The sequence below is a fragment of the Dromaius novaehollandiae genome, chromosome 2, assembly GCF_036370855.1.
Source record: "Dromaius novaehollandiae isolate bDroNov1 chromosome 2, bDroNov1.hap1, whole genome shotgun sequence".
NCBI classification, from domain to species: Eukaryota; Metazoa; Chordata; class Aves; order Casuariiformes; family Dromaiidae; genus Dromaius; species Dromaius novaehollandiae.
The window spans coordinates 3,855,513-3,876,618 of NC_088099.1; the positions used below are offsets into that span (position 1 = coordinate 3,855,513).

Here is a 21,106-nt window from a genome sequence, read left to right on the forward strand (position 1 = left end):
GTCTCTTAGGACAAATCACTACCATGCACAGTAGCAAGGTGCCAGGCCTCGATGGTTTTTTCTCCAAGAGCCTGGAGGGAGCCTGGACGTGGAGCTGCTGGACTTCCAGCCGTGGCATGTAGCCTCCCTCTCCAAGCTGCTGTGATGTTGGAGGGATGGGAAGGGATTGCTGTGCCACCAGGGTGTTTTTAATGATTTACAGGGCTGCTCCAGGGCATTGTTGAGAAGCAGGTTAGACTTCCACCCTGGACAACCTGGTAGAACGAGGCTAAAGAGCAGAATAAGAGGTTATATTAGTGTCTGGAAAGAATCAGCTTTTCGGGAGGGAAATCTCAGAAATCTGTCAAGGCCTCACAAATCTGTAAGCGCTGTTAGAGAAGAGACAGCAAGCACCTGATCTGGTCAACATTTTGTGCCTTTTTGGACTTTCAGAAACTTTTCAGTAATACTCCTTATCAGTTTCTTAGAGAAATGAAGCTCCAATGGGACAGTAGCAAAGGCCTAGGAATGGATTGACAATGCCCAGTAAATCAATCATAAAAGATCGACTGCAAAGGACAGGAATAAGCGATCACTTTTGGCAATGCTGGTGATGTGAAGCTGCGCTGCTGATGCGAAGCTGTGCTGCTCAGCATCTCTGTGAATGACGGAGCTGTGCCGTCGCCTGGGAGCAAGCTCACGGCAAGCAAAAGGCAGCACTTCCCTGGGCAGTGCTGGTAAATGGTGCAACTCAGCACCACGACATACCATGAAGATGAAAATTTAAGTAGGCGAGGAGAAGGGATGAGCTAAGTCCCAGGACCACAGGGCTGTCTCAGGCTGCTGAACACGGTGCAGCTGGTGGACGTGGGAGAGATGCACCAGGGAGCGATTGCTCAAGTCTTGCCTTGTTTCCACGGGTGGTTTCACATTAGCTGAGGCAATGGGGGGTGCCACCACCTTCCCCAGCCCTGTATTTTCCTTGCGCTGGCTCTGGCACTCATCTGACTTGCCCTAGAGCTAATTCGGGGCAAGCCCGCTTGCGCAGCCCTCCCTCGGCTGCCAGCTTGGCTCAGCAGTACTTTGAACTCACAGCTTTTTCCCATCTGCTCATGGACATTGCTGGAGAGGCATCCTGGGTGAAGCAGGCCTTCAGGCCACGATAGGACATCACTTGCCCCCCTCACTTTGCACCCAAGGCCATGCACGTGCCAAGACGCCTGGCACGGTTTCCCTGCTCGGCTGCATTTGCACAGTCCCACACCGGCAGCCTGGAGCGCATCGGCCTCCCTGCAGCCCCGAACCAGGATGTCTTTGGGATGGTCTGGTCCTCCCGAAGCTCAGCGGTCCAGAGGAGAAACCGGCCAAGATAATGGCTAAACGCTGCATTCAACGACTCGGGCTGGCAGATCTTTGCCCTGGGTTTTCTAACCTGAAGTTACCTCCCGTTAAAGCAGCAAGAGAAGACGTATGATGTTGTTGCATGCACCTCCATCTGCCGGGCAGAGGCAGAATCGCTCACGACTTGGAGAATTTCTGGCTTTCAGGCACTAGGACGAATCTGACCCAAAATCCCCTGTATACCTATAGTATATTTTTGTTTTCTTCCTTGTTTGCCCTTCCTAGACTTTTTCTTTTTTTGCACCAAAAAATAAGCTGCTTTTTTTTTTTTACTTAGGACATTTTTCTGCTTAGTACAATCTATGTATGTATACACACACTGATATATATATAAAAAGATTCGAATCTTTTTTCAGGCAGGGATACAACTCACCCTCTGCACCTGCTTCTCTTCATTTTGCAAAGGGGACCAGCCTACGGCTGGTTTTATCCAGCTAAAGTTGCAATAGCTAAATTTAGGCAGGTCTGGCTAATGTTCACTCTTCTCAGGGCTCGCTCTAGAGCAGATGGCCCACACTTGGCTTTTGGTATCCTATGGGTTCCCTGCAATGCTCCTGCGGCTCTGAAACAAAATTATTACACGTCTTTTTGGAGGGGAGGGAAGTCTCATCCTTCCTGCTTAGTGGGAATACCCGTGGAGTGAATTTTCCCCAAAATCATGCCCGTGCCTTGGCCTGGGGTGGCTGGAGCTACCCCTTTCCTGACACAACCAGCGAGCGAGCAAGTAGTTAAGCTGCATGGGTGAGTGGGAGCGCAGGGCTGGAGTTTGCTGCAGGGCTCTTATTTAGCTGTATGGACACATCTGCATGCTGGCACCTGGAACCACAGGGCCAGAGAGACCAGCCGAAAAGGAAGCAGGATCAGCCTCGCAGTTAAAGCACTCAGCAGGTGAGAGGCAGGCAGGGCCACTTCTCTTCTTTGTGCAGGGGCGTGTTGGGAAATTTCTGGCCAACAGTGACTTTGGGGTGTCTAGAAGATCAGGCATCGATGACTCATAGATGAGTCCATATGCAAAGCAAATCAAACAGCCAGGTACACCTCTTCTGAGAAGGGGCCTTTCACTTGAAATTGGAGGCTGATATTGAGGTATATTGCAGCAAGGGAAAGGTGAGTCCAATCTGGAAAGCAAACATTTGCTGATTGACGCTGAGGAGGAAGTCCCAGCCTGTGGATTACATCGGCTAGTCTTTGACTCTTGCCCTTCTAGAAATCTAGTTTGATGAACACAAGTTTATCACGCTGGGGTGGATTTAGCTTCTGCCACAGTCACCCACAGCTGGTGTCCAGATCTGGACCAGGCTGCTGGTCCGACGTCCCAGCGCCTCGCAGGCTTTGGGAGGACTCCATGCTCCTTGTGCTCTGGGTCTCATGGTGGCCGCAGTGCAGAGCTCGGGTGGCTGGACCTCTGCATTGATGAGGCTCGGTCACTGTGGCAGATGCACTGCAGAAATGCTGGGCAAATCTCAACCCCAAAGGCTGAGAGATGGGCTGACCAGGGAAAAGGAGCCCCAGGGTAACAAGCACTGCAGGACAAGAAGTTTGAGCGCTAGGTGTCATCTCACCACATCTTTATGGGTGCAGGAGCTCAGCGAGGCAATCACAGAGACCACACAAGGCCATCCACCAAAGCCCCGATGCCAGGGTCACCTAGACCACGGCAGGCTGATGCTCACCTGCTCTTAACAGCCTTAAAGTAAATTCTCCCTTTGCCAGCTGGTTTCCCTCTTTGGTTATCCCAGATGTGCAAGGCTTTTTCCTAGCATCCCATCAATGCTGTCTGTGCTTATAATTCAGCAGAGTTGTTCTTGCTCTTCCTCTCATGGAGACCTATGGGCTGTGCCCCATGGGGACATGTCAAATCCTCACTGACTATTCGCGTCTCCCTCAGCTTCATCTAAATCCACGGCTTCCCACACTCAGCCATCTGCTGTGCCCATGCACTGTCCCTGCCACCTCTGGAATGGGGACGCCAAATGTGAGCCAGCTGGAGACCCAACGGGTCCACCCACCCCACCGCAACACAGACAAGGAAACGGGCTGAAATCCTGGCCATTCTGAACTCACACTCAAAATAGTGTTCATGGCCAAAGAGGAAGCATACCTTCTTACATAGAAAGCCAAGAATTTGTTGTTAGTATAACTGAAATCATCTAAACAGCCTAATCCAAGCATCATTACTAGACCAGATATAATTATTATAGAAAAAGAAATAATGTCTATGTAGAAAATGTTTCAATAATAATAATAAATATAATAATAATATATAATAATATAGTTGGTGGTTTCACTCTGGTGTTGGTGGGGTTGTTGCGGCAAGTTGTTGGCATCTGGAGTCCTTCACCGGGAGCAACAATGTCCACGTTGATGGTTTCTTCTTTCTCTCTCCAGGATCCACTTGGGGTCATTTTTGTATGGTGTTTGCTAACACACTTCTACACCTTGCTTTTTCTTCATTTGTCTACAGCTCCAGGCTACATCCAAATTTACTATATATGCTGGCTTTTACGTATGTTAGATATTACTTCCTTGTTCTCCTTGTTACCCTGACAAACAGCTTTGTCCAGCTCCAGGGCTGCATTTCTTTAACTGACCACTAACGAGGTGTCTATAGCTGTGGGGTCTCACCTGGTCAGTTAGATTGCTGTCACAGCTAAACAAGGTAAAACCAAGCTGCAGGCAGGTCAGGACAGAGCAGGCCCGACCAGCCTCAGGCCTGAGGCCTTGCAAATTCAGCACAAAGCTTATGGCCTGTTACTAGCCACCGCGGGACTGTATTATGGGGCTACACCCAGCATAAAGCACCACCACGGCTCCAGCAGAGTCAGTGTTCATCCTCACCTTTATTTCCTTGTTCTTATCACCTAGCAGGGCCCGGGCTCCAGATGGATACACTCCAATGTGTGACAAGGTCATTCCCTCTAGCAGCTCCAGGAACTCAACTGTATAAGCCACAAATTGCCCTTATAAAATAGGAAATCAGGTCTAGCCAGCCTCAGGGCCCTGGCGGATTGGGAGCTGAAGGCACCTCTGGTCCACATCTCTGTAACCTGCCCTTTGGCCAATGTAGCTGCCTTTGTGCAACTGCTCAGCAGGACTGTTGTAACTGTTTTCTCCAAGAAAAAGAAGAGTTATTTGTACCAATTTCCTTATTCACCATTGCTGGTGGGAGCTGTGGGCACATATGTGTGCACACATTCTCCACTCGTGTATATCGTCCATATGTGTTCATTCAAACGTGTAAGTATATATGGATGACACAAGCAGTGAACAGAAACTGAGCACAAATTAGAAGGTCTAGACGTGCACATGGGGATGCTACAGGTGATGGCAGTTTCATTAATCTAGCAATTAAAATGAAATAGGTCTTTTTTTAATTGAGTTTCTCCCCTGAAGCACATATAGCTTGGAGCTGCAGAGAATTAAATGTATCTCTGATAGTCATGGCACAAAGTAGCCTTCTCTGTAATTTATTATAAGATTTTAACTCAATTTGGGAACCGATAATTGCATAGACTTTTTTTTTCTTTCATACTCTGCAGAGCCTTAATGGCTTTGGCAATTAAAGTAAATAGATTACTGGTAATGGGTAGCACGTTTAAAGAGAGATAGCAGTACTAACAAAGGTTATTGGAGCTACTGTCTTGAATGCACGCTGCATATAGCTGTTTGTTTTGATGAAAAAGCTGCATGTCTCCTAAGAAGTGACTCTGCAGATTGCTGGAGCAGCAGCTCTCCATTTACTGGGTGCTCTCCACATCCATGGACACCACTCACGTCACAGTCAAACAGAGCAACTAGAAAGCTGCAGAAACAGGACAAGACTTTCCAAAAAAAGGACCTCTCTCTGCTGTTTCACACTGACAAGTTTCCCTCTGGCTCTAGGGAAGGATTTTAGGCATTCTAAGATCCCAGGGGATTTTCTTTCCTGCTCCAGAATCCATTTCACTGCTGTTAAAGGCAGGGCCAATTCCTATGCTGAGTTTGGGCTCCAAAATCTACCGCCTGAAATACAGTGGGGGCAAACCAAGTTATGCCAGAAAGCTCAAATTTAGGACAAAAACTTGTCAGGAAGACAATTCTCTCATATGAAAAGGTAAAGCAAATTGAGGAAAAGCAGGGCTTTCTCTTAGCCCCTGTTAAAGAACTTCCACTTGACGTTAAACTGTGTGGTTATACTGAAAATTTTTTGAAGCAAAAAGTTAACAAGTTCCACACAGAAAAAGTTGCAGTAAATTGCTTTCCATCCCATAAATGAGCAACAGCTTAAAAACCTCACTCTTTCAGATGAAAGAATTTGCCAAATTCAACACAAAGTTGCAGCTTGTTTCACTTCCTTCCTTTTGCAAAACAGAAAACAGAACTGTTAATTAACACTTTTCAACCTCCTGCTGGGGCATCAAATGTTGGGGGGGAAAAAAAAAAAGGAAAAACATCTTCAGCTGGACAAAAGCATTGACTCTTCTGCTCCGTGTTGCATCAAAGCCCTTCTGGTGTATGAGACTGTTGCTGGAGGTCACTGAACGTCATTGTCACAGCAGGTCTCTCATTTCCAAGGATGCTGGATGTCCACCCTGGTGGTGCACACACGGGGCTGTGCCAACGCAGCGGGGTCCTTTCCTGATGCTCCTGAGCACAACACTAACACAAATGATATAACAATGCTCTTAGAGTGTAGATTGCTTTTTCTGACATCACATTTTGATGCAAGGCCTCCAGTCCTCTTGCGTGGACCCAACAATAGAAACAGCCGGGCCAATTCAGGTTTGATTTCAGTTGCTGTCATGGTTTCAAACGATGTCCGGGGTCCCATGCCCTGCTGCTGTGAGGGGGTAAAAAAAAAAATCTCAAAATCCTGCTCTGTGGACTTATGTGATCTCAGGAGGTTTTCAGCTTGCTTGTTTGTTCGCTTGTTTTTTTCCTAGAAAAGTTTTAAAAAAATGTCAGAAAAAGTTCCAGAGCTCAAAAAGCAGAGAGTAAAGGTCAGGAAAGCAACTTCTTCTCAGTAGTTTCATTGGGTTCCTGGGTCTGGGCTTGATTCATGCTCAGGGAGGTTAATGCTGAACATAAAGACAGTGCATACCCTTTGCAAACTCCTATAGAAACAGATACATCTGAGACCTTGGGTTACAAATACTGCTGAGGAGAGTTTTAAATGAATATAAGTATGAACATGTCAAGCTATTCTCAGCTGCTGCTCTCCCAGTTCCTCCTCATCTCAGTTCCTGCTCCTCCCAAAAGATGTAAAATGGATCACGATCCCTCAGAAGGAAAATAACCCCTCCAGTACCCACTCAGGTTTAATTCAAGCCTTTCAGCTTTTCAGTGACCTGGCTTACACACAAGCACATCAGTACTCCTGTGACACCTCTACAAACGATGTCTTGCATCACTCACCAGTGACTGATTTGCCCAGAGAGCCAAGTCACCTGCAGCAGAGGCTATAAGACTCACCTTCACCACCGAGTCCTGGATACGCAAAGCAGAAGCCTCTCTGCACCTTTGCTTATGAAAATTATTAAGAAGAAGGCCTGAGTTTCAACTGAAAAGAAAAAAAAAACAATACCAAGCAAAAAGAAACAAACACATAAGTGGTCCCCAAGGAGCAACAGTTTCCTGCCGTGCTCTGGAAAGATGGAGATATATATGGAAATATACTTAATTTTGGAAATGAAATGATTGGATCAAGCTGCTTGTTAAGCAGTTCCAGCTGTGCAAACACTTCCAGTCAATTCCTCTGTGACCACTTTGGACATACGAGAGCCACGAAGACAGACTCTTGTAAGACTTTAACAAATAACGACGCTGGCCTTACTACCTGGGTGTTTCTGGGGCCAGAGGAGCAAGCAGAGCAGTGCCTGTCCTCGGGGAGTTCAGCATCAGGCCACCGGTCCCGCAGCTCTTCGACGGCTGCAGTTCACATGCTCTGCACCTTCAGGTTTTGCAAGAGGATGAGCTTGTAAAAACAAACAGGCAAACCCCACTCCTCCCCAGAGTAACTCATATAAAGGCTCTTTTTTCCTTAAAGTGGCATAAAACTTCTGGACTACCTTGCTTCTCCCTGAAGTCCACTTTCCTACCTGTGGTAGGTTTAATGCTCCTCATCACCAAAGATGCATCGAATGCAAAGGATACAGAGCGATTTGGCTGTCTGTCCCCGTTTCCCTGGGTCGCGGCGCAGGCACAGGGCTTCACTCATGTGAGGTTTCCGGGGAAGGTTTCCCACGCGCCTCGCTCTGCCCCGAACACAACAGTTCCCAGGACCGCTGAATCCTGCTGCCTCCAGCTGCGCTGTCCTCTCTGCAGGGCGCAGAGGTTTCCTCATCGAATCGTTGAAGATAACATGTTTGGCCACATCTATAAAGACGCGCATGTTACCTATTAATGTCACAAGGTTTTCACAGACGGTCGTCTGGCTTTAAATCCACCTTGGATGCAGCCCCTTCATCAGGCTCAGGAGTAAGGCCAGGATGCAGCGTCTAAATAGAAAGCAACCAGGGTATCACAATTTGATTAATGCAGTAGGTCAGGGGTGTGATCTGTGCAGCCAAGGATCAAAAGGACCATGCACCAGTACAGGCGGGAGGCTGACCTGCTGGAAGGCAGCTCTGCGGAGAAGGACCTGGGGGTCCTGGTGGACAAGTTGACCATGAGCCAGCAATGTGCTCTTGTGGCCAAGGCCAGTGGTATCCTGGGATGCATTAGGAAGAGCATTGCCAGCAGGTCGAGGGAGGTGATCCTGCCCCTCTACTCAGCCCTGGTGAGGCCACATCTGGAGTGCTGTGTCCAGTGCTGGGCTCCCCAGGACAAGAGAGAAATGGACCTGCTGGAGCGAGTCCAGCGTAGGGCTATGAAGATGATGAAGGGACTGGAGCATCTCTCCTATGAGGAAAGGCTGAGAGACCTGGGCGTGTTTAGCCTGGAGAAGAGAATGAGAGGGGATCTACATGTCTACAAATATCTAAAGGGAGAGTGTAAAGAGGCCAGGGCCAGACTCTTTTCAGTGGTGCCCAGCAACAGGATGAGAGGCAACGGGCACAAACTGAAACACAGGAAGTTCCATCTGAATATGAGGAAAAACTTCTTTACTGTGAGGGTAACAGAGCACTGGAACAAGCTGCCCAGAGAGGTTGTGGAATCTCTTTCTCTGGAGGTATTCAAAATCTGCCTGGATGTGATCTTGTGCAACATGCTCTAGGTGACCCTGTTTGTGCAGGGTGGACTAGGTGATCTCCAGAGGTCCCTTCCAACTTCAACCCTTCTGTGATTCTGTGAATCTGTGAAAAGACTAGATACCGCTCATCCCAGACTACGGGAGATTTGCTTTTTCAGAGAACAAGCACAGGAGAAAAAGTCCCAGCGACAGCTCGTATGAATGCAAACAAAATGGGGTTTCACCCGGGTTTCTCTCATGGTCAGAAAAAAGACAGAATTTCTTACATTAAGGCCAAAGCCCCCAGGAGGGGTGCTGAGAAGACACTCTCGGTCAGCGAGCATGGCAGACCTGTGGCAGGGAGCAGCAGCCGCCACAGGCATTTGACTTGGGTGTGGATGCGGCGCTGAGGCTTGGACCCTGCTCGCCCAGCGCCGGAGGAGGGATGGGCACGGTGTGGGGTGGCCGTGCCATCGCTGGAGGAGGGATGGGCACGGCACGGGGCAGCCGTGCTGTCACCAGCATTAGGGTCCGTGGGGCAACAGATGCTGTGGACCCTGCTGTGGGGCTCCTGAGAGACACCAAGAGGCAGGGCCCCCCAGCTTCGTGGCATCACCTTCAGCCCCCCGGCAGCCCTCAGCCCCATGGCAGCCCCCAGCCCCACAGGACCCCCCTTTCCCAGCAGCCCCCAGTCTCATAGCACCCCTCCCAGGCCCCTGGCAGTCCCCAGCCCCACACTGACCCTTAGCAGCTGCCTGGCAGCCCCCAGCCCCATGGCAGCCACAGCCCCCAGCAGCCCCCCAGCCCCATGGCGGCCCCCAGCCCCATGGCGGCCCCCAGCCGCGGCACGGACGCGCCCGGCCCGGCCCGGCCCCGCCCCGCCCATGACTCAGCACCCGCCGCAATGCGGCGAGCCCCCCCGCAGTGACGTCACTCCCGCCTCCTCGGCAGGCCTCCGCGGGAGGCCGGATGTGCCCCTCCCCGGAAGACTGTAAAATGGAGGCCGGCGGAACTTCCCGCGCCGGACGTCATCGGCCGCGCTCTCCATTGGCCGGTGGCAGGACGGTCTCCCCCGCGGCATGCTGGGAGTTGTAGTTTTCAGGCGAGCCGGTAGGCTCAGTCTCGGGCGGGGGACAAAGGCGAAGGGGCGGGGCGAGCCCTCGGCCAATAAGAGCGAGGGGCGGGGCGAATCGCCGCAGAAGCCGGCCGGTGTCGCGGTTCAGTGTGTGCGGCGGCGCGGCCATTTGCGTGGTGAGCGGGGCCGGGGTCACGTGGGGAGGGGGGAGCTGCTGGGGTCGGGGGAAGTCACGTGGGGAGGGGCGCTGGGCTCGGGGGAGGTCACGTATGGGGGCCCGCTGGGGTCAGGGGAGGTCACGTGGGGGGGGCTTGGGGCACGTACGGGGCAGGGACCTCTGTGGGTTGGGGGCCCCCGGGGCAGGTTTAGGGGGGGATAGGGGCTCCCCATGGTTTGGGGACCCCGGGGCAGGTTTGGGGGCAGGGCCCCACACGATTTGGGGACCCCGGGACAGGTTTAGTGCAGGGCCCCACACGGTTTGGGGACCCTTGGGGCAGGTTGGGGGGACAGGGCCCCACACGGTTTGGGACCCCCGGGTCAGGCCCCACGCGGTTGGGGCCTCCCCGCTTCCTAGGAAATGCTGCAGGTGTCAGGCAAGGTCAGGGCTAGCGGGGACACGTGTGTTGCCCCGCTTCCCTCACCCCCAACCCCCCCCCCCCGACCTCTGTGTGAGCTGAAGGTCACAGGCACCTCTTTGACTGGGTGCATGGACTGACTTTTTGTTCCCAATTTCTTGTTTAAACCTCACCTCTGGCTCTCTCCACCCCTCCTGAGTGAGGGGAGTGCTGTCATGTCTCCTCCTCATCAGTCAGCCTAAGCTATAACTTGTATTTGCAAATACTGCTTCAGCATGGAATAGGCCACACTTGCCATGTATTTCTTGCATTTTTACCAACCAATGCTTAAATTAAATTCCAGTTAGCAACTTATTTGAAGAGTGTGGCGTAATTATTTGCAAGGCCAAGGTGTATTTTAGTACTGAGCGCATTGATGGCAGATCTGGAACAAGAGCAGAAACCTCTCTAGCAGAAAGCGTTGTGAGGGTGCTGAGCTAATTGTGCTAACATCAGTAGTCACTAACTGAAGAACGATACTTATGCCAGAGACTGAAGGAGGAACAGGTCTTGGTGTAATCTGTGACAGGGCCCGCACTAAAAACAGGCAGGTTTCTTGAGGCGTTCTGGTTGATTTTTTCACTGGTTAGGTGATTGCTCTGTGAGTAGAGCGCTCGTCCTCGCGATGCTGAATGTGTCCCCGCACAAATTTGTCTACTGAGGTCTTAAAAACTTGCTCCCATTTCTCAGTGATTGCCGTGTTGCACTCTGTTACCCAGCAGGCGTCTGAAGCGATGTTGAAGTGCCGCACGAAGCAGGATAAGCTGTAGTAGTGGCTGAACAGCTGCCAAAAGCAGGGCTGACCTTCCATAGCGGCTTTTGCTTTCCATCCAAAGTGCTTCGGCTGCCGTCCTTGGCACGGAGTGAAAGGGGAGAAGTGAACTTTCCTGAGGTCAGAGCAGCCATTAAGGAATAGCCTGTAAAAAGCAAAAGGGTGTGATGGAGGCTGGAAGTGCTGGAAGGAAACACAGCCAGCGACTCAGGCTTTCGGTGGTCTGTAGCTGCCTGTGAGCTAGCGTGGGAGCGCTGGGGTTTGTAACAGTGCAAAAAGGGAGGGCAGAAACTTGTTACTTCACTGCTTTTTTTGCTGTCATTAGCTGTTCTAGTACACAATGATCTTGCTTCCCAAGATTTAACTTAAATTAAATTGTCTGTATGTAGCTCATCAGCTGAAGTCAAGCCTTGCTAGCTCTTGTGTTTGTATTTGACTACATGGAGCTTCGTTACCTGTAGAATAGGGAAGAGATTGTCTCTTTTTTAAAAAAAAAATCTCTTAACTTGGTATTTCTGACATCTGAAGGAAGACTCTTTCTCTTTGCAGCCACCATCATGTCGTCCAGTCAGGAATCTGTTTTTTCTGAGTATGAGACTGAAACCAGCCAGACATCAAAACTGTTAAGAAAATTTAAAGAGACGCCATTTGTACCCATTGGTAAGTTTGAATATGCAGAAACACTTACATAGATTTTTTTTTTTCCTTCTCATGAACAATCAATATGGTAAACAGTCACATACTGTGAACAGGAAATTACTTTGAAATGACTTCCTCCTTCAGGCGTGTTCTCCAGTGACAGCAATACAGTGTCTACCTGAAGTGGTATTTTACCAGAAACAGTGTAATTAATAAGTGTCCTATTATGTTAAATAGAAAACACAGAACCCACATTAAAAAAAATCCTAAAAAAATTTAGGTCAGTGACAGATCCAGTATGTGGTAAGGAGTGTATCTTGCCTGTTTTAGAGCGTGGCCACTGGGAACTGCGTGATCACTAGGAAGTGTCTTTCAAGCTAACGAAATACAAAACAAAAGTGTCTGAAATACAGTCCGTCTGGAGAAGATCTGACCTTTCTCTGCTGCCATCCTTTAGTCTAAAATGCATTTTCTTACTAGGTTTTGGGGTACCCCAACTAGAGGAAGTGGTTAAAGTTCTTAACTTCTCTGCTGGGAGCCTGAAAAAGCCGAATCCGGCCTCCAAGGAGAGCTCAGCTGTACGTGTCCTGAGAAACTCCCTCTGATCAAGAACTGCCTCTTATCTGTGCAACCTGCAGGAGATAGGTTTCAATTTATAGCCACCTTAAACGGGTCCCTCGGGTGAAGTGTTCTAAGCTTTTGCCAATAGATATATGTCACCGGTTTCTGTGGCTGCAGGACTTTGCTCCCTGCGCTCGCTAGAGCATACTATGGACTTCTTGTGTGAGTTCAGGTTGTTCCAAATAGATTAGCAAAATTTACTTTAAACCTATGTCAGAGCCAATTTACAGACCCCAAAAGTCTACTTTTTTTTTTAAAAAAAAAAGTGGAACTGGTAGTAATCCTATTCAGGGAGCCAAGATGTCTCAGCACTTGGCAGTAAAATATAGGCAACACTTAAAACTTGGCAGCCTTCTTTGAACTAGAGAAAAAGTGGCTGGAATTGGTAAACTTTGTGCACTGCTGTTCTGTATTTTGCAAGAGTATTGACATACGTAGGCTGGAGCTTGCACAGTCTGGGCTGTGTTGGGTCTGTAGAAATTAAAGGTATTCCCTGTGAAAGAGATTTTACTGAACCTCTCTCCTGGCAGCACAGGGCAGATAACATATGGCTTGTCCTGTTCCAGTGAAAGCAGGTCAAACGTGAAACACCCAAAACAGCGACTTTGGCAAACGGGTGGATGCGTCAAGGTGCTGAATGTCAGAGCTGAAGCTCAGAGAAGTTAAGAACTTTAAGAAGTGAGCTTTCTTCCAAGAAAGAGTGTGCAAATTGTGCTTTCTGAAATATATCAAACTCTGATACATTGAGGATGTCCTGTGACTTACTGTCTTTTCATTCTGACCTGGTTCCTTAATGGAAATTTGTCACTGTTCTCCGTACTGACTTGTGCATTAAATGAAACAGCGCTAGAGTGAAAATGGTAGAAAGGCAGGGTTTTGCCCTCTATACAAATGTGGTGATTAGGCAAAAATGTGCTTATTCTCAGGATTTCTTGTTTAAGTAGAATCACTTTTCGTAACTTGATGGCTTTGTCCTTCACTCTTAAGGTTATTTTCTTTGCTTTACAGGAATGGCTGGCTTTGCCATGGTGGTGGGCTATGGGCTGTACAGACTGAAGCACAGGGGTGACATGAAAATGTCACTTCACCTGATTCACATGCGAGTGGCAGCCCAGGGCTTTGTAGTGGGAGCAATAACATGTGGTACGTATGAAATGGGAGGTTGCTCTTAAGCGCTGGCAAACTGAATCTTGGAGACCCTCTCAAATCTCTGTTCTTGGGGATAACACCAGTGTGTGTGAAATAACCTTGGGGTGGAAGCATTCAGGCTATTGTATTCAAACATGTTTACACCTGCTGCTGTTTATGAACACTTGGTTTTTGGCTGATTATTTGCTCAGCCTTTCTAGAGTAATGTGGTGTTTGAGAACACACGTTCCAATACTAAACTACACTCTGAGAGTGCAAGTTTTGATTACTTTTAGACATCGAGAGCATGTGAGGTTCTTCATCTCCTCAAACATTTGGAAAATCTAAGTATAAAGTATAATTTTACTTGGAATAGGAAAGGTGGGTGATTTAGAGGGGGAAGGTCACAGCTATTAGCAGCAGAAAAAAATGAAGAGCTAGTGGGATCAATACACAAACCTTGCAGTGATTCAGTGTTTCAGAGATAATACTGTTTGGCAAGCTCATAAATGGTTTGTGCTGAAAGTGAAATAAATGCTTTGAAACAGGAGGGAATTTAAATGCAGGTTACTCTCATGCAAAATTAATGTTGAAGTGTTGCAATTAGAGGCAAAAAGAAAAAAGACTATCCGCTGTTAATATTTTTCCATTGCAAATGGAAAAATTGCTGTTCCTGAGTTTATTGCTTTGGAAAGCAGCTTGTGTAGACAGTGGTATTTTCAGGACTGGAATTGTGTTCTTGAATGTATTCAGTGCATCCCAGGTCTCATCTGAGTATTTTTGCAGCATATGTGTGTAAACTGCCTATCTTATGAAACCCTGTTTGCCTATATGTATTCTCAGAAGGTACAACAGAAAAGCTTGTCTTTGGCAGCAAAGCAAACTGGAGTTTGCTGGTGACCTGTATACCACTACAATAGGAAAAATTTCTCTGTAGATGAAGTATTTTTGTAGTGTTCTTCCTGGCTATTAAAAATGCAGACAACAGAAGAGGAAGGGAATTGTGAATTTCTGTTGCCCAGAATCTCACTTCTTACTGTTTAGCTGTGTTGAGTTTTTGTAACCATGCATTTTATATTAAAAAATTTCTAATTTTGCTTGTATTTCTGTCTCCTAGGTGTGCTGTATTCAATGTTGCGGGAATATATGGTAAAACCCAAGGAGTAATGGGAAGATGATTGAAAACTATGTCCTGGTGGTGGCCTGTGTACTGCAGCTATAAACCTCATATCGAGGGGTCCTTGGAAAAAAAAAATACATGGTATTAGAGAATTGCCCTATATCTGTCTTGTGTATGGTACCCTGTCTTGAGGCTGTCAGTCTCAATGATTGCACATGGGGGTGGTGGGTATCAGGGACTGGTTCTTTTTGATTGACGCTGCCCTATCCCAGTTCTTCGGGGATATAGTAGAGTTTGATCCCTTTATCTTCCCCTTGAGTGTTAACTCGCTCATAAAATTGGTGACTTCTTTTGCTGCCACTGCCCAAAATGACAAAATCTGAACTATTTTCTCTTGAGCTTCAGCCAGGACATGGAGAGGCCGTGTCTACAAGATCTTGTGGATGTTTTACTATCTGTCATTTTGTATCCTGTATATGTCAGTCTCCAGCCTTGTAATTTAGAAGCTTCCAGTAGCACTAAATGGTTTATAAAATATCAAAAGTTCTATAAACATCTATTTTTTTTATTTAAGGCGTGAGATAAGTATTTGGTATGTTGCAGCTATTTAAATGTTGTATTTATTCACTGTTAATGACTCAAGGCACAGACTCCCTATTTCTACTAGATTATAGATCCTGAGATCCTTGGATTGCTAAATCTTGTAACTATTTTCACTGTTCTTTTGGGTAACATTTAAAGGTAACATATAAAATATATGTTGTGAAAACTAAATCTTGATTTGGTGTTCTAATGCCTTTAAAGTATAGGCACTAGCTCTTGATTTTGCAGTATCAAAACTTTAAAACGCTTAAATCTGAAAAGTCCCCATCCTCCTTGGTGAGGTGTAAAATACTGCTCTGTAAATTGCTGGTGTTAATTTAAGTGGGAACCCCTTGTATTTCAAACGGCAGTCACAAGAATAAATGCGATAAGGCGAATTTGTAAAAACAATCTTTTCTCTGACTTGCTTGCGTCGCACGGTGTCAGCACGGCATTTCTGTGTAATGAATACATCAAGGTAGGTACCTACATGCGCTGCACCGTGAATAAAAGCGCGAGCAGTGGCGATAACCAGCGTTTGGCTACGGATCTGTCTTTTTGGGGGGTGGCCGCAGTCCCTGTGCACAGTCTCTGGTGGGGGGACGTGGTGAGCCGGGATAGCTGCCTAAAAATCAGGCTGGAGGGTGACACGGAAGGAAGGGCCCCTGCCAGCAGTGGCGGGTGTTGGGCTCCATCCTCACAGCAGCCGTGTGAGGGGGGAGGGCGCGGGGAGGTAACGACGCCATCGCTCCTCACAGGAGCCGTGTGAGGGGGAAGGGGAGATAATGTCGCCATCCCACAGCGCGGCCTCTTCCCGTGACCGCCCTCCTCTTCTCCCCATCAAGCGGGGGAGGAAATCAGCGCCGGCTGCTTGTGGCTGCCCTCCTCTCCCCACCGAGGTGGGCAGGAAAGCAGCGAGGGCGCCTGAGCGGAGACGCCATGGCGGCGGCGCTAAGGAGAAGGCGGGAGCGCCGCCCCCCCCCCCCCCCCCCGGCGGTGGCGTCACGCGCTGCCCTTGCCCTGCCCTTGGCGCCAGGGGCGGGGAGGGGCGGGGCGCGCGGCGGGGGCGGGGCCGCCGTTGCTATGGGAACCGCGTGGGGCGCGGGCGCTGCGCGGGCGGCCGTTACGGTAGGGCCCGGCGGGGCGGGGGAGGGAGGGGCGGCCCCAGGGCGGGCGGCCGGACGGCTGCGGGGGGCTTAAAAATTTTGGGGAAAAAAGATGCTAAACCGCGCCGCTGGTGTCTAGTGACCGAAAGGAGCACTAGAGTAAACGGAGATGGTTCTTGTTTGTCCCAGGTCAAGTGAAAAGTGAGGGGGGTCGCACGGTTCTTGGAGGCCCTAGGGAGGCTGTATGGGCTGGGGTCAGGTGCGGTGCGATGCTGTTTCCATGTTTGCTTGGCTGTCACGCTAACTTGCTCCTCTCTAAAGGCATTTTTTTTTACTCGGATCCTTTTAAAAAACACTTTAAAACACCGCTGCCAGAATGCTGAGAGCCGAAAGACCGTGTTTGAAGGCTGTCGATGGACAGAGGCATTTAAAGCAAGACGGAGGGGCTGCAGAAGGCAGTGGGTGGAGGAGATCGAGCAGAGAAGGTCGATGAGAAAAGCTACCGAGCATCTGTGGGAAGAGGATGTTTGGAAAGTGATGCTGATCTCTGCTGCTTTCTCTTTTCTTCTCCTTACGCTTTTAGTAAATGATGGAGATGGATGTGGAAGTGAACGAGCATTTTAAAAGCCAGTTTAAGGCCCTTCAGGAGCACCAGCAAAGGAGGCTGCAAAATCTGATGGAGAGGAAGAAGGGAAAGCAAAACAGCCAGAAGGGTAATAATGGCAATGCAGAGGGGACTTTTGGAAGCCAGAATGACCTAAACCTGTTTGAAACCAGACAGCCTGAAAATGACGATGTCAGCAAAAGGTAAAGGTGTAGCAGCACTGTTCCTTCAGGAAGTCAAAAAACCCACATTTTGCATCTGATCTTAGGAACGCACATGAAGTTGATAGAGCACTCAGTGTCTGTTGTCGTGTACTGGGCTTTCACTGTCACAAGGAAAGTCTCACCGTCTTTAATATATTTATCCTTAGAGCATTGTCACATGCTCTTTATCATCGGTGTTTCACTAGTGGGGAACTGAAAGACAGGGAGTCTAAGGGAGATATGCTAGGGGCAGCTAGCTGCCATCGGAACAAGTCCTGTCACTCAGGATCACTAACATCTGCTGAGCTCTTGGTGATTCCCTGCCTAGCTTTGTAAAAGGCATCCCGACGTGGATAAGTTTCCATTGACAGGTCTGTTCAAAGCATCACACAGCTAATGGGTGTGAGCCAAAGCCCTGCAGCCCGGGAAAGTGTTCGCCTGCCTGTGTTTGCAACGTGACCTGATTTAGTAGGTCAAAAGACAGCCAGCTATATAGGAGCATCTGGTAGAGAGGGTTGCCTGGTGGTTAAGATATTTAACAGGGTTATACAAGGTAAGGTTTTAAATTTCTCTGGGGGCAGGCATCTGGATCTCATCTCCCCTACTGCGGGGAGTATTTTAACTATGAGGACACTGGGTATTCTGGAGTGGATCTCTTAATCTCACTTGTGGAGCTGTGTGCATAATTCAGCTTCCTGCAGCAGAGGTTTGAACCCACATCTCAGATCACTCATCTACCTCCTAGGATATAGTCAGTCTCTCTCTCTGACCCAATTAATAAGTATATATGCAAACTAGGACAGGTCTGAAGTTGAAGACATCCCAAGGGTGTCTGCAGTTACCACTGTGTTGGGCAGGGTTTGCTCCTTTTCAGTAGTGAAGCCGGCTTAAGAAATTCCTGCTGCTGCTTCCTGTTCTACCCTTCCATGGTGGTGCTGATACAGCTGTTGCAGAGCTGTGCTGGAAACTGGATGCACTTTCTGAGGCAAAGGTATTTTTAGCTCAATTTAGCTCATTTCAGTGATACAGTTTACAGCTTTAGCCCCACGGATTGTTTTATTGGCACTACGATGGGGTGGTGAACTGTGATACAGCAGCAGAAAGGGCTGGCATATCTGCCAAAACCAGCAGGAAGCAATAGGTAAAAAGCCATGAGGTGGAAAACCAGAGTAGGGAAGGGCACCTCTACCAAGGTTTAGCACTGTAGGCCCTAAACGCTGATTTTCCCTCAGTGTTACTAGAGGCAACTCCCTGCAAGCCTGAAGATTGCTTCCTTAAATGACTAATAGTCTCCATGCACTGTGAGGAAAAGCTGAGCACAAACTGCAGTGGAGCTTCTGCAATGAGGCAGGGAACCCAGGAGTTAATCACTGCAACGTTCAGGTACCTCCGGGAATCAGGTGCTCATCACACAAAGGAAGTCTGTGTAGAAACAGAGCACTAAGTTTCTAGAGAGAAACTCATGGTTTTACCCTTGCACTGTACTTTCTGTTCACACACAGGTTCCTCACCACGGCTGATTTGCCAATGAGTGCTTCTTCTCGGACCCCTACCAGCTGTCCTGTTCCCTTAAAAATTCTTTCTGATAGTACATACAGATTACTCTGGAGATCTGAGTTTGCTTGTTTTTAAATGGAGAGGGAGGCTGATCCCCGTGTGTGATATGTGGATTTGTCTGGTGGAAGAGAAGGGCTTCTGCGCTCCCGCAGCACCTGCTGGTGCAGAGTGTGTGCCGTGAGGTGCAGAATACAGGAGAGTCCCAGCAGTTCTGGGAGTGCTTCTCTCCCTGTTTGCCGTTTGGTAGTTTAGGTCTGAGTAATTCAAGAGCTATTACCCACCTTAATTTTCAGTGGGATTTACTGTAAAAAAAGTTCCCATTTGACATGGCAGGAGTAAGAGCTTGCTGATTCATCTGGATCATCCTTTGCCTGTGGCATCCTTTGCCTATTTGTGAAATACCTGCATTCAGCAAAAGAGTGGTACGAGTGTCTCAAATCCAGGCAGACTCAACTGCTTCTGGAAGGGACTCACTGTTATGTCCTGATACTATTTTACAGTATTCCCATGACAACAAGTTAGAAACTTGTTCCAGAATAACAGGACTCCATATGGTTTGCAATTGCAGTGATTTCAGCATGTCAAGTTTGTTTATAAAAGCACTTCGAAAACATTCTCCTCTCAGAAGTCTCCCTTCTTCTGAGCTTTGGGAGTTCATTTTTCCATCCTTCTGTTCTACTCCCAGATTTTGTTTAGGCAAGTGGTTAGCTGACCTTGCTGTCCTTCTGTTTTGTTCCTTCTGTAACTTTATCCTCCCTGGTTGTTTGGTGCACCTCAAGATTAAATGATTCTCCCCATCACGTGGAGAACCTGTGGCAGAGCTGGGAAAGGTACTTGCCTGAATTTCAGTCATAGGCCTTGCTCACAGGCTTCCGTTGGCTTTATTTCCTAAACAAGAGTGAAAAAGGTTAGCTTTCTACAGCCTCTTTCTTTTGGCTGGCTTTCCATAGCTGGGCCACTTGGGCGGAACCAGCTATCTCCTTTATGCCTTTGTAACATGTAAAGTAACATGATACGATGTGATGGAGAGGAGACTCCAGCTGTATGCAGTTAGGATTTCCATTCATCCTAATAAAAGCAATGTTCATCAAGTTTTGGAAGCCAGATCTGAAGAGGACATCACTGGTCAGATGTGTTAAGAACTTAGAACTTTTTTTTGTTAATTCCAATTTTTTGTTAATTTGTTAATAACTATTGAAAATGATTTTATGCATGTGATTGTGTCCTAATTAAATTTGAACAGTTTTGTTTCCCACTTCTACGAGTGGCAGAGTGGCACGTGGGGGAGTAACTTAATTTTGTCTTTTTTCTGCCCAGATTGCTGCTTTCTTTGGTTATTGTCTTTGTAAACAGCTGCCTTTGATCTCCCTTTGATATGCAGCTTTGAAACAGAAGTGCCTTGCTTAATTATGGATTGTGAAGTGTCTTGTAAATTGAGTTTGCTAGCTGTTTTTTCTAGCAGTGCTTTAAGGGGTCATTTATTCTGACATGCACATACAGAGTGCGCATTTAAAAGCTAAACTCCAGTTTGAGCAAAAAACTTGCTTTTTGAATGGAAATGATTTAGGTGGCTATTTTGACAGCTAACTTAGCTGGCTGTGGGTGTGTTTATAACCACAGGTATATACTGTAACAACTCTGCACATCAGCCAAATCTCTGTGATTATCCAACCTATCTACTTCCTCCTCCTGTTGTAGGCTGGAGCAATCCGGCCTGTAGGCAAAGGCGGTGGGATGCTATTCTGGATTAAGTCACCAAAATGTAGATATCCAAGCTGCCACTGTAGATAATGAAAATCCAGGGTTCAGCTCAGTTACCCACACACAGGTGGCCAGTGACATCTGAGAAGCCATAGGGTATCAGGAGTATCTGCATGGAAGGGACAGAAGACCTGCACCCTTCAGGAGCAGCTGGAGGCTGGGTGGGCAGCTGAAATGGCTCTAGACACCTGTGTGTGGGTAAATGAGCTGAGTCCGTCATCAATGCGCTTAGTGGTGTTTAGAGAGCGTTTCGGGTCACCCTGCAGTAGCAGCTAGTCTGTAGGCTGCACCAGTTGCTTTGGCTAGATCTCCTTTGCCTCTTGTGCGTGTTTTGGCATGCTGCTCACAGCAAGACACCCATGTCTTGATGTGGAGGAGGACCCCACCCAAAAACTCAGACAGGAGGAGACTGGCTCAAACTCAAGCTCTGCTCCTGCAGGCAGGATGGGTATCTCTGGCTTGAGCCCGCAGTGTCTCTACCACAAACGTGTTTACCAAAGGCAGTATCAGCACGGCTTTTCTTAGCCCTCTTGACTCCCTTTCTGGGGAATGGAGACAGGTTCCTTTCTACTCTGAAATGTGGCTGTCTGGAAGAGTCTGGCCAGATTGTATGTCTAAAGTTGGATCATGTCGGTAATTCTTGGGCTTGATTCATTTGCCCATACGTGGGTGGCTGGTGCTCTCTGAGAGGCTCTTGGGTCTCTGCCGAGGCCCCACAAGTTTTCCCAAGGATCCTGCATCATGGCTGGTAGTCTCATGTAGATGGCTTAGATTCCCGGGGCATCTCAAATTGA

The 21,106-nt window shown here is 48.2% G+C and overlaps 2 protein-coding genes and 1 long non-coding RNA gene across 5 annotated transcripts in view; 2 read left to right on the plus strand and 1 right to left on the minus strand.

Moving 5' to 3' along the window:
- Positions 1–3,495: 3,495 nt before the first annotated feature.
- LOC135327417 (uncharacterized) lies at positions 3,496–9,088 on the minus strand. Of its 2 annotated transcripts, none has more exons than XR_010387523.1 (4): positions 8,818–9,088; positions 7,513–7,856; positions 6,832–6,882; positions 3,496–6,298 (listed from the first exon to the last, which is right to left on the minus strand). It is a non-coding gene; the product is annotated as an uncharacterized LOC135327417 (long non-coding RNA). The 2 variants fall into 2 exon arrangements; XR_010387522.1 differs by having other exon boundaries at positions 7,970–9,088.
- Positions 9,089–9,597: 509 nt separating this feature from the next.
- HIGD1A (HIG1 hypoxia inducible domain family member 1A) lies at positions 9,598–15,492 on the plus strand. The gene is made up of 4 exons (XM_026097140.2): positions 9,598–9,781; positions 11,541–11,651; positions 13,260–13,394; positions 14,497–15,492. The coding sequence occupies exons 1-4, from the start codon at positions 9,610–9,612 to the stop codon at positions 14,544–14,546; spliced, it is 468 nt and encodes a 155-aa protein (XP_025952925.2). The 5' UTR covers positions 9,598–9,609; the 3' UTR covers positions 14,547–15,492.
- A 646-nt stretch (positions 15,493–16,138) lies between these two features.
- CCDC13 (coiled-coil domain containing 13) overlaps positions 16,139–21,106 on the plus strand; it is a 34,293-nt gene continuing 29,325 nt past the window's right edge. For both annotated transcript variants that reach the window (XM_064505658.1, XM_064505659.1), the window contains exons 1-2: positions 16,139–16,209; positions 16,771–16,994. In XM_064505658.1, coding sequence (XP_064361728.1) covers positions 16,774–16,994 — 221 coding nt within the window. In that variant the 5' untranslated portion in view covers positions 16,139–16,209; positions 16,771–16,773. The remainder of the gene's footprint in view (positions 16,210–16,770; positions 16,995–21,106) is intronic.